The sequence below is a fragment of the Chroicocephalus ridibundus genome, chromosome 3 (genome assembly GCF_963924245.1).
Source record: "Chroicocephalus ridibundus chromosome 3, bChrRid1.1, whole genome shotgun sequence".
In the NCBI taxonomy this organism is placed as follows: domain Eukaryota; kingdom Metazoa; phylum Chordata; class Aves; order Charadriiformes; family Laridae; genus Chroicocephalus; species Chroicocephalus ridibundus.
The window spans coordinates 26,624,614-26,640,681 of record NC_086286.1 but is presented as its reverse complement, the minus strand read 5'-3'; the positions used below and the strand labels follow the sequence as shown (position 1 = coordinate 26,640,681).

The 16,068-nt window shown below is 39.9% G+C and overlaps 1 protein-coding gene across 5 annotated transcripts in view; it reads left to right on the top strand.

Moving 5' to 3' along the window:
- RPS6KC1 (ribosomal protein S6 kinase C1) overlaps nucleotides 1-16,068 on the top strand; it is a 92,347-nt gene that overhangs the window by 58,137 nt on the left and 18,142 nt on the right. For 4 of the 5 annotated variants that reach the window (XR_010070229.1, XR_010070230.1, XM_063328477.1 and 1 more), the window contains 4 exons: nucleotides 2,805-2,852; nucleotides 4,434-4,566; nucleotides 13,861-15,438; nucleotides 15,710-15,799. Coding sequence is in view for 3 of the 5 variants with exons in the window: in XM_063328477.1 (XP_063184547.1) it covers nucleotides 2,805-2,852; nucleotides 4,434-4,566; nucleotides 13,861-15,438; nucleotides 15,710-15,799 (1,849 nt within the window). In the remaining 2 variants the exon portion in view is untranslated. The remainder of the gene's footprint in view (nucleotides 1-2,804; nucleotides 2,853-4,433; nucleotides 4,567-13,860; nucleotides 15,439-15,709; nucleotides 15,800-16,068) is intronic. The other variant, XM_063328479.1, reaches the window with a different exon arrangement.

Sequence of the window (16,068 nt, the reverse complement as noted above, 5' to 3'; positions counted from 1 at the left end):
TGGCTCCTTATGATCTTTGTGCATGCAACTATAATATTAATACAGACCACGGAGCTGTTCATTAAGAAATGACTTTAAATGAGGTTGATGCTTGTAAATCTGGAGAGATACAGATGTTAAATGCTGCCATTCCTTTTCATATACAGCCGTATGGCTAATAATTTCCAAGTGGCTAAAGCTCTTGTTAGCAAGAGTGCTGGTGTGTTAAGAATGGCCCTATAAATAACTTTAAGAACTGAAGTTGAAGGTGCTTCTTTTAAAGACTATTGTTAACTAAACATTATTGCCAAACAGATGGAAAGCATTCACCAGCCTGATGTTTTTAGGCCTAATTATATTATCGCCAGTCCTGTACGGCTCAGTTGAAGAGGTGTATCCAGAGGCCAATTTATAATCATTTAGCCAACACCTGTTTGGGAGATATTGACAGTCAAAGGGCACATTTAAAAAAAAAAATCACATATGTTCTTGTATTTGTTGCCTCAATGTGAACAGTGTCTAGTTACGAACAAACTTGGGACAAGAAGAAGGAAAGTGACTGTAAACACATAATTGTTTCCAAAACATTTTTATCTGTCCGTCTTTTGGTACCTCTTTTAAAGTGGCTTTTATTTTTCTCTTGTTCCCTTGGTTTTCTTTGTTGTTTGTTTGTTTTTTAATTTTAATTTTATGCCCTTTGGTTAATCAAGAATAAAAAAACGAGTTTTACAGTTTTATTCAGCTGGTTTCCCAGGTAGCTTTGGAAGCCCCACGTAAAAGGCCTGAAAAATTGTTTGGCAAACTCAGTGGCCTGGGGACATTTGCCTTTCCCTATGGTGCCCTTGACATGGAAACTGCGTGTCATTCCTTTGTCAAAAAATCTCAGTAGCACCAACTTCACTTGATACTTGTTTTGCCAGAAGATACAGAACAGCTTTTAAAATTGGGTGCAACCCTAGCAAAGTAAAAGAGGAGGTCTTTGAGATGGAGAGGTTGTCTGTCATTTTTCTTCTGATGAAATTTGGTGAGAGAAGAATGATTAGAAAAGACTCCCAATTCTCCTCCTTTTGCTTGAGATGCTCGGGATGCGATGGGGAGAGGCGGAGGGCAGTGTTTGGAATGTGGCGATCCCAAAGAGCCAAGGTTGCTTAGCTGGAGCTGCTGTCTGGGGGGAGCCAGCGCAACCCTGCCCGGAGACCTCCCCTCCTGGGCCCGTTGCACCCTCTGAAACTGCACGGGACAGCAATTTCTGCAGTCCCCTTGGTGTGGGGGAAGTCAGCATGTCAACCTGGGGTAGACTTCACCCTTAAAGAGATAGCGGGGCATGACTGCATCGCTGCCCCATGCAGCAGGGAGATAAGGGAGACTGTGTGCTGTGTTGTCCTTCTCCTGTCACCTGATTGAATCTAACACCACATTGCTCCTGACACGTCATTCCTCCTGCAAGAAGTCTCTTTTGATGCAAGCTGACTTAGTCTTTGCTGCATCGTGTCTGTTGACTTGGAGTTGCTGCATCCTGTCTGTTGAACTCAGTTTGGGAACCCCAGTGCTGGCATTTTCAGCTCTTTAGCGGTTTGATTTTGCAGCCTAAATATTTTGGGATAACTGTGTGTGAATGTTTATACTGGAAATTTACTATGTCTATTGTAAATAAACAGTGGGTGCACACTCTCGTTCCTAGAGGAGGGTTGTGCTTGTGCTGCTTGTGTGGTGGTCTTGCAGCTGGTGCTTTTCAAGTACCTCTTGTATGTACAAGTACATACAACAAACACAAGTTCTGGGAGTTTGAAAACAATTAACTCCTGAGCAGGGTGATTTGAAGATGGAGATGCGGAGGGTTCCAGCTCCCTAAAGATGCAGTTTCTGATATATGTATAGACATAGATATTTTTGTTTGGTTTGTTTTCAACATATAAATAAATGGAGCTTACTAAGAGGGAAGACATTATTTAGTACTCCTCTCATTGCTGTGTTGTGTTTAAAGTGTTTTCAGTAGAGGTGATGCACTCCTAACAGATGCTCTCTGCAGCTGTAGGTGTTCTCTCTGCAGCAAACCCATCCGCTCTTTTATCCCTAAATAAATCCTCTTTTTTTGGTTGCTGCTACCTTAATACTAGTTTACAGTAGCACAAAGGGACTTCCTTGCAGTCATTTCTCTTGTGGCTTATGAGTGTTGCAAAACAAAAACAGCAATGGAAGAATGAGACAGCAGTGACTATACGGTTGATAAAACAGTTTTTTGTGGCCTGAGCATGTGTGTGGCCAGTTTTTAGCTTAGCTGCTTGGAAAGAGGCTATTGAGCCACACAGAAAAAACCCCAAAACACAAAACCTCCTCTGGTAAGCCATTGGTAGGCAACATGTTTGATGTATAGGAAGCCTGATGGGGGAAAAGTATTGGACTAGGAAGGTAGCTACAGTGAGGATTTAAGTGAAGTGTGGCAGGAGGGTAATGCTATGTGAAGGTTACTTTTTGTGCTTCATTGTGTTGCTACCATTGCATTTCTGTAACTTGGGTTCTGCTAGATTATTGCTCTAATTATAAAGTACTGGTTATTTCTGTTACCAAGTTGGGGTTCGTTCTTTAATTTAACTGGCTGGGAATCAGGTGACACTCTGGAAGTTCTCTAGGGCTCTATATCCTCAATCATATTTCTTTCCGAAAAAAAGACTGGTTATCAAATGTATACTGCAGGGCTTTTATTTTTTTTAATTATTACTTATATCACTTCCTTTGTAAGAATATTCAATGTTAGATTTAAGAACCATGTTTTCTTAACTTATTCATATGAATCTTAAATAATTCTCTGAATACTTTTTGCTTAGGTTTTGCTTGTAATGGACACTAGAACACAGCAGACTTTTATACTGAAGGTGAGTGAAGTCTTTTATTACTTCTCTAAACAGTTTGGCCTCCTAAATTACATCACCACACAAAGATCGATTTGCATCTAATGTATAGAGTTACCTCTGTGATATATTGTTATGTTAATACATATATGCCTATTAAGTGCATTGGAATTCTTTTCATTGGTGTTCAGTTGCTTTCCCTTCCTTTCTCTGTAACTTCTCTAGTGCTCAGATGTGCTGGTTTACTCAGTTGAGGCCGACACCTTAGCAGGCTTTGGTAAAGAATCACAGTTTCGATGTGCTGCTTAAAACATCTGTGAAGCCCTGGTGGCTCAGGACACGTGCAGGCTGCTGGTGAAGGTGAAAATTCTCCTTAGCCCAAGTGCATCTGCAACACTTTGTGTTTGGTCTTCTCTTAGCTCAAGAATATGATATTGGCCAAAGTGGATTAGGGATGAAATGGACGATTGGTCTTCTCTAAAATTGTTTTCCTGTGTTTTACATCAGCAGGCTGTGAAAACTGACTGTAAAGTCACTAAACGATTGAATTAATGAATAGTTAATTGGTCAGGAGAAAGTTTTTCACATTATTCTCTTGTGTTTCAGAAAGTGCTCAGATCAAGATCTCAATATGCTTGGAGCATCTGTGATGATGAGAATTAGTTTAGTACGAGTGTTGTTATTGTGGCCATTATTTCAGGCTCCCCTTGACGTGAATTCCACTGCTGATGTGAGGAAGGGCTGAAAAACTGTGTCCTAAACATGGAGCTCTAATTACTTATTAACAATTTGAAACTTCACTTCAGGTTTGGCTTACAACCCTGCCTTAACTTTGTGCATCTGGCCTTTGAAATTGTTTGTTTGAAGTATGTGCAGGGTACAGAAAACCTGTTCATTCCTCAGACAGGTTTATTTGTGGATTTTGTATATTAGAACCTCACTTTATCTACTGGCAGATAGGGTAACATTGAATTTCCCATTTAACTGCTTATGTTTATCAATATTGTAATAGGTCACACTATTGACATAATTTTTTTTTCTCTTTCTCTCTCCCCTCCCTTTCTCCCTCCCACATCAATTTTTTCACTTCTGGCAACTTCATCTCTGCGCTACCTCCCAAAAATCATTACCTCTCAAGGAGACTAATCCTTTCCTTTCCTTTTTGTTGCGGGGGTTGTTGTCTTTAGTAAAGTACAATGGAAATGTGAGGATTACCTGTAAGGCTGAGGCATTCTTTTGTCTTTAGAACTTGAATTGAATTTTTTTAATAGTGTCTTTTGGTCACACACAAAAATAAAATTTTAAAAAAAGGTCACAGGGAAATAACTGAGTGTCATCCTGATGACTTAGTTTGAGAGAGATTCTAATAAAAACATTGACCCATGTAATTGATTTTAATGGCAGCTTTGTGCCATCTTCTGTTCTCTGGAAATGCGCCAGATGCCATCAGCACAGCCTCGGGGGACCGAGGGGCATAGAGCAGCAGATGAGTGGTTTCTCTGAAGCCCAGAGTAACTCGGATAGATTAGTTTGGTTGATAAACACAGAGCACAGCAGGCTCCAAAGGCAACTGAGGGTACAACTGACCTTTTTGTTCTCTGTCAGGGTCTAAGGAAAAGTAGTGAGTACAGCAGGAGCAGAACGACCATCATCCCCCGCTGTGTGCCCAACATGGTGTGTCTGCACAAGTACATCATCTCCGAGGAGTCTGTCTTTCTCGTGTTGCAGCATGCAGAAGGTTTGTCTCTTGTTTAAGTATATTGCTGAAAAGACTCAAAAGGTTTAAGTTTTAATCAACAGTATGTTTCATTGTCAAATTAATCTCCTATACATCTAATTAAAATATTTCTAGTGTGCCTAAGACGTGTCATGTAAGACACCCCACTCCAATCCTCTGTCCCTCCCCCTTTTTCCCCCTTGTTCTGCGGTGGATCTGATTCCTGTTTCAAATGGCCTCAAATCCTGATGGGTTACTTGAATTGTAGCAATATTGAAAGCTTCCAACTGTTTATTTTCTACAGGAGAATGAGTGCTTTGACTGCAACAACTATTTGCAGTATTTACAGCCATCTCTCAGAGATAAAGTCTTTGGCTAGTAAATCTTTTTAGCGTCTTACAGTTAAAATGACAAGTATCCACACAGGAATTTAATAACTCGCTGCTAAAAAACATGAACATTTGCCTGTTGGTTAATATCGCATAGTTATTCTCATCTGGATTTTTAAGAAAATAGCTAGTGGTATCACACAGGAGTTCAAAGCAGAACCACAGAGTTGTGCCTTCAAACTATTTGTAAAATTCCTGTTAAATGTACAGGGAACAGGTGGCACAAAATAATTACATTTTGATTTTTTTTGTCTAACACCTGGATTTAAATATTCCCTAAATGTAATTACCCATATTTGTTTAGAATGACTGCAGAATATAAATTTTGGGATTGCTAATAGTTCTCTTTTTAGGAAATGTTAATAATTCAGTCAGAATGGATGATGTGAAGGAACTAAGCTAACTGGTAGAGAAGATAATTTTATTACATTGAATATTATTTCTTTTTTTCCTAATAACTTAGATTTTGGCTCTTTCATGAACAATTTGTCACACGAGGCCAATTAAAGTTAACTTTACAACATGAATGACTGTTTCTGGTATGTGTGACTTAATTTTGCCATGAGCAGTGAGGCAGGAAGAAAGGCCTCACATTACAGTGCTGCCTGATGGTGATCTTGAGGGTTTACAGTGCTGCACTGTACAATGCTTCTTTTCTTGAGGTCTCTGTAATTCAGCAGAATAACTTGGAGACTCTCGCCTGAACTGTAATCTCCACATAAGCTGGTACATTTTGTTTGGAGAAACAATATTTTAAAAAAACCAACCCAAACAAGCTAAAAACCAACCCTTGTCAGATACCAACTGCCCTTAAGGCTGGCCTAATCAAAGGATTAGAGGCAGGATAAAAGAATAATTTTTAAAACCTGTTCCTAATACTCCTGAATACCTACAGTTTTTCTCTTCAGGAAGAACGTTTCTGCTCAAAACAAATGGAAAACTGGGGGAAGTATTAGTGGAATTTGGGGGTAGTAGCGGTCAGATGGAGAGAACAAAATTTTGAGGAAGGCTTAATGTGACCAGTTGATAAAGATAATCAGTCTCCTGGAAGTGATAATTTTATTGGCACAACAGTGAGAAGAATCACAAGAGGAGACATTGCGTGATCAGAGCTCTTTCATTTAAGAACAGAAACCTCAGCTTAATATTTGGGGTGGATGGGGTGTTGTCCTTATAAAAGAATAACTCTCTCCTGGTCATCTGTCTTTGACGTGGTCACAAATCCAGTGAAATGTGCTTGGCCTGAATGTCTTGCTCTTACCAACATTGGCTGTAACATTTTTACGTGTTTTGAGTTCTATGGGAGGAGAATTTTTAATTTACTAAGTGCCTTCTAAATCAGGTTTGTGCAACACACAGCCTCGTGCAGCACCCCACGCCACTTGTTTGATCTGCCAACAGCGGAGGTGGTGTCTGTCAGGCATCCTCATTTTGGCTGCCCGTGCAGCAAACACGTACTTGGAGGCAGCCACAGCTCATGTTGCCTTTCTCCCAGCTGTGGGTGAAAGCTGTGCAAGCAGGAGACATGGGAGTGAGATGGGTTACTTTTTGGTGGAGATGGGAGAGGAGGTATGAGTGCTTTCTATGGGGAGAGCTCTGAAGGGGAGCAGGAGGTAGGGGGCCTGCGAAGAACTGTGAGCATTGCAGAGAGGATGGAGGACTGGCAGGCTGTGCTGGGGAGGAAGGGGAGAGCTGTGAGGACCAGAAGGGATTTCAATGTGGGTGAGGGCTCTCTTTGGTTATACATCATACATGGATTCACTTGACTTGGACACTTGTGGGTATAAGTTATAAACTGCATAGGGTTTTTCCCTAATTTTCTGTTAAAGCAGCGTGCAGTTTGGAAATGGATTCACCTCTATCCTTGTTTGCAAAGCATTCAAAAATGATGATGTGCTATAAGGACTTTTCCCTGATTATCAGGGAATTAACAAGGTTAATTTCTTTAAGGATAGTCCCTTGCTTTCATGAACTTACTGTCTGGGCTCAGAACAGGCAAAGGGAGAGAAAAAGGCGTGATATATTCTGTTCTAAAGAGGGATAGTTGGGGTACAAAATGATGAGTAAATTGCCCAAGAATGCATGTAAAAAGCATATTGCAGGTGTAGGGCCTGATCCCAAATCCCGAACGGGGGCAATAATTTTGTGTTGTACCTAGAACTGCATGGCCTGTGCACCTCACCCTGTCCCAGGAGACTGGTTCTGGAAAGTGATTCAGGAGAAAGCCTTCATTTTCTATCTCTACGTGAATAAAACAAGAATAAAAATAGTGCTGAAGTTATGCTGTACTATATATGCAGGGACTAGTCTTGCTCGCCCCACTGATGATGGGCTTTATCACATCAGTCTTATGTTAGTAGCACTTACCCTTTAAATTACAAGGATGGTAATATCAGGAATCCCTACAGATAAAGCTATCTTAAAATTTTGTCCATCTCAGACCAAATATAAATAGAGAAGGTGCTTGTACTTCATTTTGGGAAAGGATAAAAATTTCTAGGACAGTACTTTTTAAGTGATAGTCTCTGAAATTTTATTCCATAACTTTATGAATGCTCTTAACACCATCGTGAAGTTCAAGGGTAAAATATTAATCTAAGTGGGCAATGGCTTGAATTATAGCAAATTCAGAGGAGGTTTTAATTTTATGTACAGACAGTATGTATTTGCTAAGCATCTTACTATTTCCTGTTTGTAGTAAAATTTGACTGTATTATTAAGTGCAGCACTGTTGGGTTCGTATGGAATTCTGCAAGCTTGACCACAGACTTTTGCTTAGGAGGAAGACTTCTTTCTTTTCTTTCTTTTCTTTTTGTAAATCAGGATGCCCCTTACATGCTCAGAATCAGTGAGTGAGGTCTTGGGTTCTCTTACAGGCTTTTCTCATGGCCACAGTTGGAGGCTTCAAGGGTGTCTCAGAAGCACAAAAGTCCATAAAGTTATCTTGTAGCTTTGTTGGAAAGCACTTGGCAAATTCTAGTGTGATAGAGAGCCAATCCGATGTTAATAAGGCCTCGCTTCTTCTTGGCACTACTAACTCCAGAAATTTTAGAAACAGATGCTTCAAAAATAGGCTGGGGGGCTTCCATGGGACATCAAAGTTTAAGTGGCTGTTAGAAGCTGTCAAATCTCTTTAAGCACAAACAAGCTGGAGTTCCTATCAATCTGGAGAGCACTCAAGAAACTTCATGCTGAAGAGGCTTGCTGCACGCAGGAATTGATAGACAACAACACAGTAGCTTTCTGGCTTGCAAAGCTGGGGATTTGTCATTAGGAAAGGAGATAAGTACTAGCTGTAAATATTTGACAGCAATCGGAAAATGCAGGAAAGGTGATATGGTCCTTGGCAAGTGACTTTTTCAGGAGGCTGCTTTGAAAGAATAGCTTTTGCTCAAACTGCATCGGGAAGTGGGAGCTTTGCCTAAACTAGCAAACTTTGTAGCAGAGATTCACCAGCAGCCGTGGAAGCAGCCGTGCATGTAAGACTGGTGTTTGTAACTACTGTCATGTTAGAGATTAGGCCGGAGATTAGCTTCCAGTTCATGTGTACGCTGCAACCCTACTGGGGCAGCCATTGGGATGCAGTGAAATGTTATTGTTATATCATGGTAGTGCCTACATGTCTGGGTTCCCTTTTGGCCTAGAAACTCTACAAGCATAATTTTATGTAGTCATTGTATATTAACATGATGAAGTTTACCAGTAGATGTACCTTTATTGAAAAGGAGAACAGTGATTCTAAGAAAACCATAAGGTTGTTCGTTTTCCAGCAAGGAAGAATGTTAATTTGCACGAGGTGCATGACTTATGATTGGTACTTGTGGCCATAAACAAATTCTTATGCAGTGATGTAGAGAGTTGCACCCGGTTTTGGTGAATAATTCAGGCAGATGTCTTTCAGTACTCTGTTTTTCTTCTCTATCCGATCCACAATTATTTGGAAGCCTGGATTGTTCACTTTAACTTTTTTGGGGATTTCTTAAGCACAGTGATTACTGCATTCTTAGCTGCATTCCAGTTCTGCAGGAATTGGAGTATATCATCCTTCAGAGTAAACTCATGGGAAGCTAGCAAAAGCCATTGATTTATTTTGGAATATGCCTCCTTCGTCAGCCAGTCTTTCAGGATGTGAAGCTGAAATGGTAAGTGTCTGAGCACCAGGTGAGGAAAAAATCCAACAGGTCACGAATTTTTCTTGTCAGCTAGAACAAAAATGTGTTTAGGAGACTAAATTTGCTGATCTGTTAGGTTTCATTTTATCCCATTATATCACAGAATCACAGAATGGTTTGGGTTGGAAGGGACGTTAAAGACCATCTAGTTCCAACCCCCCTGCCATGGGCAGGGACACCTCCCATCAGACCAGGCTGCTCAAAGCCCCATCCAGCCTGGCCTTGAACACTTCCAGGGATGGGGCAGCCACAGCTTTCCTGGGCAACCTGTTCCAGTGTCTCTCTACCCTCATAGTGACAAATATCTTCCTGATATCCAATCTAAATCTACCCTCTTTCAGTTTGAAACCATTGCCCTGTGTCCTATCATTACAATCCCTGATAAAGAGTCCCTCCCTATCCTTCCTGTAGGCCCCTGTATAGTACTATATGTACTATATAGTCCCTGTATCTTCTTCTCTTTGATGTTCCTGCAGAACATCAAAAAACTGCAGAAATATTTGAAAGAATATACAAATATTATGGAACTAACAAGATTCCTAGGCAGCTTCATCACTTGGTCGCTTTATGCTGAAATTTCCTGTTGATTATTTTGGACACTAACTTTTTAGATTCTGCCTCTCGAAGCAGAGGTATAGCCTCCAGAGTGCTGGAAATGTGGTTAAGTAAGGCAATTCTAATAAGTAATTTTACATTGAATTACTGCAAAGTAATGTAGAGCTTGGTGATTTTCATGTGCTAATAAAACCAGAAAGAGCGAGCTAGATTGGTTGTAGAGTCAGTTCATGGTCGAAGAAAATAATCTTAATAATTGGTTTTATTAATACTGTACTTCTGAAATTGTATTAAACACTAATAAACTTTAGCTTAAACCGGTAGCTGTTATAGTTATTTAGTATGTTAGACTATTTGACAATGACTGAAGCTTCCTTGTTTGGGTTGATTTCTGTAATTTTAGTTTTTATAGATTCCTGATACTGTATTAGCATGGCTTGCTAATGGGTTTTCTTGATCTTACACAACACATGGGGAGAGGGGGAAAGATTATTAGTATGTCATTCATAAAGGCATAATTATATACCCAGATATAAATATCACTCTTGTTTGACCCTGGATTGGACATTTTCAGAAAGGAATAAAATTGTTGTTTTTCACTATAGAACACAATTATTGAATAGCATTTATTTACGTATTTCCACTTGACCAGGAGGCCAGTCTTGAAATATTTGTATGTAAACATATTTGGACATAATAAAATTTTTATTTCGTATTTACTTGCATTTTAACTCTAAATTGGTGTTGCAGTAAGTAGTCATTTCCGCTGTGATTTCTAGGTCCAAGCAATTATTAATGAGCAACTTCTTTTTTAAAAAGGTAAAGTAATACATTTATAAGTAGAAAATGCGTCATTGTTGCAGTTCTGTCTGTTTTCACAGGTGGACAATGGTGAATTCCTGAATACTGTAAGGATGAAGAGATTTATTTTTTTTTCTTTGTCTTCTGCAAATTTTTAGTTTTGCTGGAAGCTTTTGAAATGGAACATTTTTAAAAACGTAGCCTGAACCTCTTGACTCTTTCAGTGATTTTTCTGTGGAGTTATGAAGGATTGATGTCAACATGTCTCTTTTCCTTCCTTCATCCTTCTTGGGTCTCCTTTCTTAGGCTACACTTAGACTTTGAGTAGGGGCCAAAATCTAGTGGAGGCTGCATGAAATTTTGCATGAAGTGAGGTGGAGGGAGGGGAAGTCGGGAGTTGTCCTGAGAGCAGCTTGACCTGTCTACAGGTGAAAAGCGAAGTTGTGCGAGGATATTCTTGCACTTTTCATTCTGCCGGGCAGCCCAGCCTTTTCTTACCTAAACATAGGGGTACGAAACATTTAGGTCAGTGAGAGCTGTTCAGGTGTCACACGTAAAAGCACACCTGGTATCCAGTAATGACACAGGGAAAAACCGTGACAATAGATCACAGAAATAAGATTTTGAGCTTTCTGTGCCCCTGGGTCAAAGTTCAGCTCAGACCTCCATTAGAAAGACCTTTTCTTGCTACTTGGATCTGAGGAAGGACTGATGGTGCTGATATTTGCATTAAAGCCGTGCCTGGAGGCAGAGGGGCTGTTGTGCCAGGCACTGTCCAAAGCAAACGTGTAATGTGGGTCTTCGTGGGTCATGTTCTGTGAACACCCTTTGAAACCTGAGATTTGCGTTTTCGTAAGAAATTTGTGAAATGCAAGTAATAAACACTAGTAATATGAAGATGGAAATATTTAGCATTTGCTTGTACTAATTAATACAATGCAGGTGGGATGGGGACACTTTGTGTTTTATTAAATGCAGCAGGGGCGTGGTTGTCAAATGAGATTTTATTGTTTGGTATTAAATGACCCCGAATAATTCCATGCCTAGTTAATAAACTGGGCAAAGTTATTTTGCAAGCACTGTTTACTTAATCTAATTGAAATTTTAAGGAAAATCAATTGTTATAAAAAATTGTTCCATCAGAATCTTGGAGTAAATCTAAACTTTTGTGTTGCTTCTTTTGTCATGGATGAAAGTGTGGGAAAGAGGAGAAAGTCTTTCACACATGTATAAAAAAGCGTATGTTCTTGCTCTCTTTCTCATTTGCTTTCCTCTTGTTTTCTCTCCCTGTCATTCCATAGCGAAAGCATGAATGAATGTAAGAATGTAATGTTAGAAAAAGAATTATTGGCGATTATGGGTTGAACAACTCTTATTTTTTACCAAATTAGTTTAAAACCAGTAATTCCGAAGTCCTAAGTAGGCTGCAGGGCTCAGAAAGCATGGCAGTGCCCTGGCTCTGCCTGGCCCTGCTGAACTGCTGTGTGACGCGTCTTATTCAAGGAAAGTAGCTTCATCTTTAGGGTCTGAATGGACTCACTGCTTCTCAGGGAGGCAAGGTCCTGCTCGTCAGGCGCTTCTGGCAGGACCAGGGCCCTCGGTGTCCAGGCTGTCCTGTGTGTCCAGGCAAGCTCAGAGCCAGTCTCTGCCTGGGGAGGCAGTCTCCCTGGCTGGGCTGAGGGTTGCTGCTCTCCTGGGAGGGACTCACGAGCCGTGTCTTGCTGCGGTGGCACAGCAGGCTTGTAGGTATTTTAAGTGTGTATTTTAAGTGTGTCTTTGGGTAAGTATCTAAAGTGCTTATGCAATGCAGTGGTCAGTATAGCAGTTCTTGTTCCATTCTCTACGAGCATTACTTCCATTTGCTCCTCTCTGTTTACCTGGCATCTTTTCTCGTCGTCTTCTAGAAGGTGGCAAGGGTCATTCTGGCCTACTAAGGCCCTTTGTAGCTTATGTCAGAAACCATGTGGATTAATAGATTTAAATTGTCATTTTTACCACTGGACTCAAGCTGTTAGAATTCCCTCTTAATATTTTTAATACACTTAGTTTTACCGCAACCAGTGAGATTTCCCCCCCCCTTCAAAAACAAATCTTGTCTTAGCCAGGGAGATGGAGGGCAAGAAAACTCCACGTTATATTATTCAAATTCATTTTTAAAGTATCAAGGTTTTTCTGCCTTTGATAAGTTATTTTTGAAATACCTGGGAATATAGAAGACTTGTTCCTAGGAAATGAAAAATACTTTCTTCTTTTATTGTACTTTTTAAAGGAATTTTGCCTGATTTGGAGAGTGTTTAAAAATAACTATTAAAGACTGTATTTTGGAAAAACAAAAAAATCTGTTTTATCCAAATAAGTAAAAAAAAAAAAAAAAAAAGGAGAGAGAAAACAAATAAAAAACTTTGCAGATGCCCAGTGGGCTGGATACTTTTTTCTTCTACAAAGATTTTCTTAGAACCCCTGCATTTTCCAGAATTTCTGTACAATCTTTTAAATTGAAATATCTTGACTTTGTATTTTTCCATAAGTTATCAAAGGTGACTTTTTAGCTTTAAGCTAAATTCTTTGGCCTGACCAAGAGATGCAGCAACTTCTTGATTTATTTTGTGCAAATTATGTTTTGCAGTCTGTAAACTTTTTTGTTATGTACAATATTTGGAAACATAGAGTTTTATTTGGTATTTTTTTAAAAATGTAACTATTACTTTTGGAGCTGTAACTTTCTTTGAGTCTTTAATGTGAAGGAGCTGGTTTGCCAGTGTAACTTAGAGTATTGATAAATGCTTGTGTAATGCAGCAAGGTGTAAAAAAATTTTTGAATTCTAAAGTTAAAGGAAGAAATACATCCACACCTAGCTAACAAAACCCACTTCTTCAATGAGAGAAACAGATCCTTAAAATATCCTGCTAATATGCGGTAATTCCCTTCCCCTTACTGAACTTGCTAATTAGTTTTTAGTCCATCTCCCCTAATGTTGCTTATGAGCTGGGAGCTATGGTACAGAAGTATTCAGTACAGGCAGAAGTGGTGATAGGCACTGGACTATTTGATCTTCCCTAGTTTTTACTTTCTTTTGAGACAGCAGATGGAGAGTAGTCACCACCATGGAACTTGAGACAGACTCTGAAATGAGACTTTACTGAAGTTTAAAAAAAAAAAAAAAAAAAAAGCTTAATCTCAGATGCAGCTCTTTAAATATTTATATATTAATACAAATCTGCTTGAAAAGCAAGTTGTGGTCCCTGTAATTATTTCCTCCTGAGGTAGCGGATCCAACTTGCTTTGTGGGCATTAAGGATATAGTGTACTGTGACAATAAGGGTATTTTCCTGTTTCATAATGAAATAGATTCTGTTTTGAGTGAAACTAAGAGATCCCCCCCCTTCTTTTCTTGCAGGAGGAAAACTGTGGTCTTATGTCAGTAAGTTCTTAAACAGAAGTCCTGAAGAGAGCTTTGAAATTCCTGAACCCAGAACATCCAGTTCAACTAAAATATACCTGGAGCAGCCAACACCTAGTCCTAAAGAAATGGGTAGCAGCACTGATTCCAGAGAAAGCTATGGGGAGAGCATGCTGAAGGTGGTCCCACTGAAGAGCAGCCTAACGCCAAGCTCTCAGGATGACAGCAGCAACCAGGAAGATGGCCAGGAGAGTTCAAAGTGGATGGACTCGGGATCCAGCTCAGAAGAAGAGTGCACTACTAGTTATTTAACCTTATGCAATGAATACGGGCAAGAAAAAATTGATTCTGGCTCTCTAAATGAGGAACCGGTGGTTAAACTAGAGAGCGAAGGTCTAAATACCAAAGAGAGAAGTTGCTTACAGAAGGGCAGCGTCGTTGGCAGTGATAGCTTCACCTCTCAGATTACATCTCAGGAAAGAAAGCTTTTCATTGATGATGTTGAGTCAGAAATAGCTAGCCCTACTAGGATATTGGACTCATTAACTAAGTCAAAGAACAGCCCCATGGAACTCTTCAGGATAGACAGCAAAGATAGCACTAGTGAGCTCCTGGGGCTTGATTTTGGAGAAAAATTATATAACCTGAAATCGGAGCCTTTGAAGTCGTTGTTTTCTGTCCCAGATCATGACAGAAGCTTGGATGCCCTAGAGAGCAAAATGGGTGTGAAAGCTCATGACACTGTAAGCAGGGGTTCAAATGACTCTGTGCCAGTTATCTCCTTTAAGGATGCTGCTTTTGATGATGTAAATAGCGTTGATGAAGGAAGGCCTGATCTCCTAATAAACTTACCCGGTATGTCTGATGAAACAGAAGAGGCAGCAGTGTCAAGGCCGACAAAGTTTACAAAAACTGATAGGGACACGTTGGAAGTAAAGTTATTAGAAACACCTGATGTCTTGCAATTAAATAATTCTGCAGAGCCATGCAAAGCACTTGATCAAGAGACAAATCATGTGGCACCAGAAGTGGGTAATCCTTCCCGCAAGGAAGCAAACGGACAAAGTGGTGTCACTCAGGGAGCTCTTGGGACCCTCTTTACATCTGATCAGGAGGTAGGTAGTTCAGAAGACGGGGCTCTGTTTCAAGGGCTTGGAGCCTGCTCCTTAAACGTGACAAGCAAAGAAGAAAGTTTATTTGTTTCCAACCCGCTCTCAGGTGCTCAAGATACTAGCTTGGACGGAGACATGTTAAGAAATGAAGCAGTGTTGCTGTTTTCCGATCAAACTGGAGACTTTGGGAAAGGGGAAACAGACCCGGCTTTGTTACCAGCAGCTGAAAGTAAAAAGACAGCACCAAAGAGGGAAGACAAAATAGCAGTAGCAAGTAGCAAGGAAATACATCAAATTTTTCAGGACCTCGACGAAAGATTAGCGATAACCTCCAGGTTTTATATCCCAGAGGATTGCATTCAAAGATGGGCAGCTGAAATGGTCGTAGCCCTTGATGCTTTACATAGAGAAGGAATTGTGTGCCGCGATTTGAACCCAAACAACATCTTATTGAATGATAGAGGTCAGGAACTTTTGCAAATGCATTTCTTTTTATTCGCTGTTGCTTCCAATTAACTGAGTAGGCGTTTTATCTTGTAATTAGTATCTTCATTTCCTGTCTAGAGCTTCATTATCAGTGCAGCAAATTCACCCCCAGTAATAGCTTCTAGTACTTAATGATGCCATTATTCTTAATGATACTGTTTTTAGCTACAAAAGGAGTAATTACAGTTCACTTCTGCAGAAAATGGAAGGGAAAAATGTTTTGATTTCTCCTGTCGTTTTGTTTTTAGGACACATTCAGCTAACGTATTTTAGCAGGTGGAGGGAGGTTGAAGATTCCTGTGACAACGATGCCATAGAGAGAATGTACTGTGCCCCAGGTTAGAGCAATCACCTACAATGTTTCACTTGGTGGAAAGTAGATTAGCAGCTTTCATTTTCTCACGGAGCCTCTATAGCGTAGAGCTTGAGATCATGCAGTATCTGAATTTTCTTTGCTTTTTTCCTGAATGTCTTAAAAAGCTAGAGGGCTCATAACTGCTTTATTGTTGAACTGTGGTGGTGTTTGTTAGATCATTTCCATAAAGTGTAATTGTATTTAATGTCTTGTTTAAGCAAATTTAAGGAATGTTTTGTTTTCTTGCGGTTA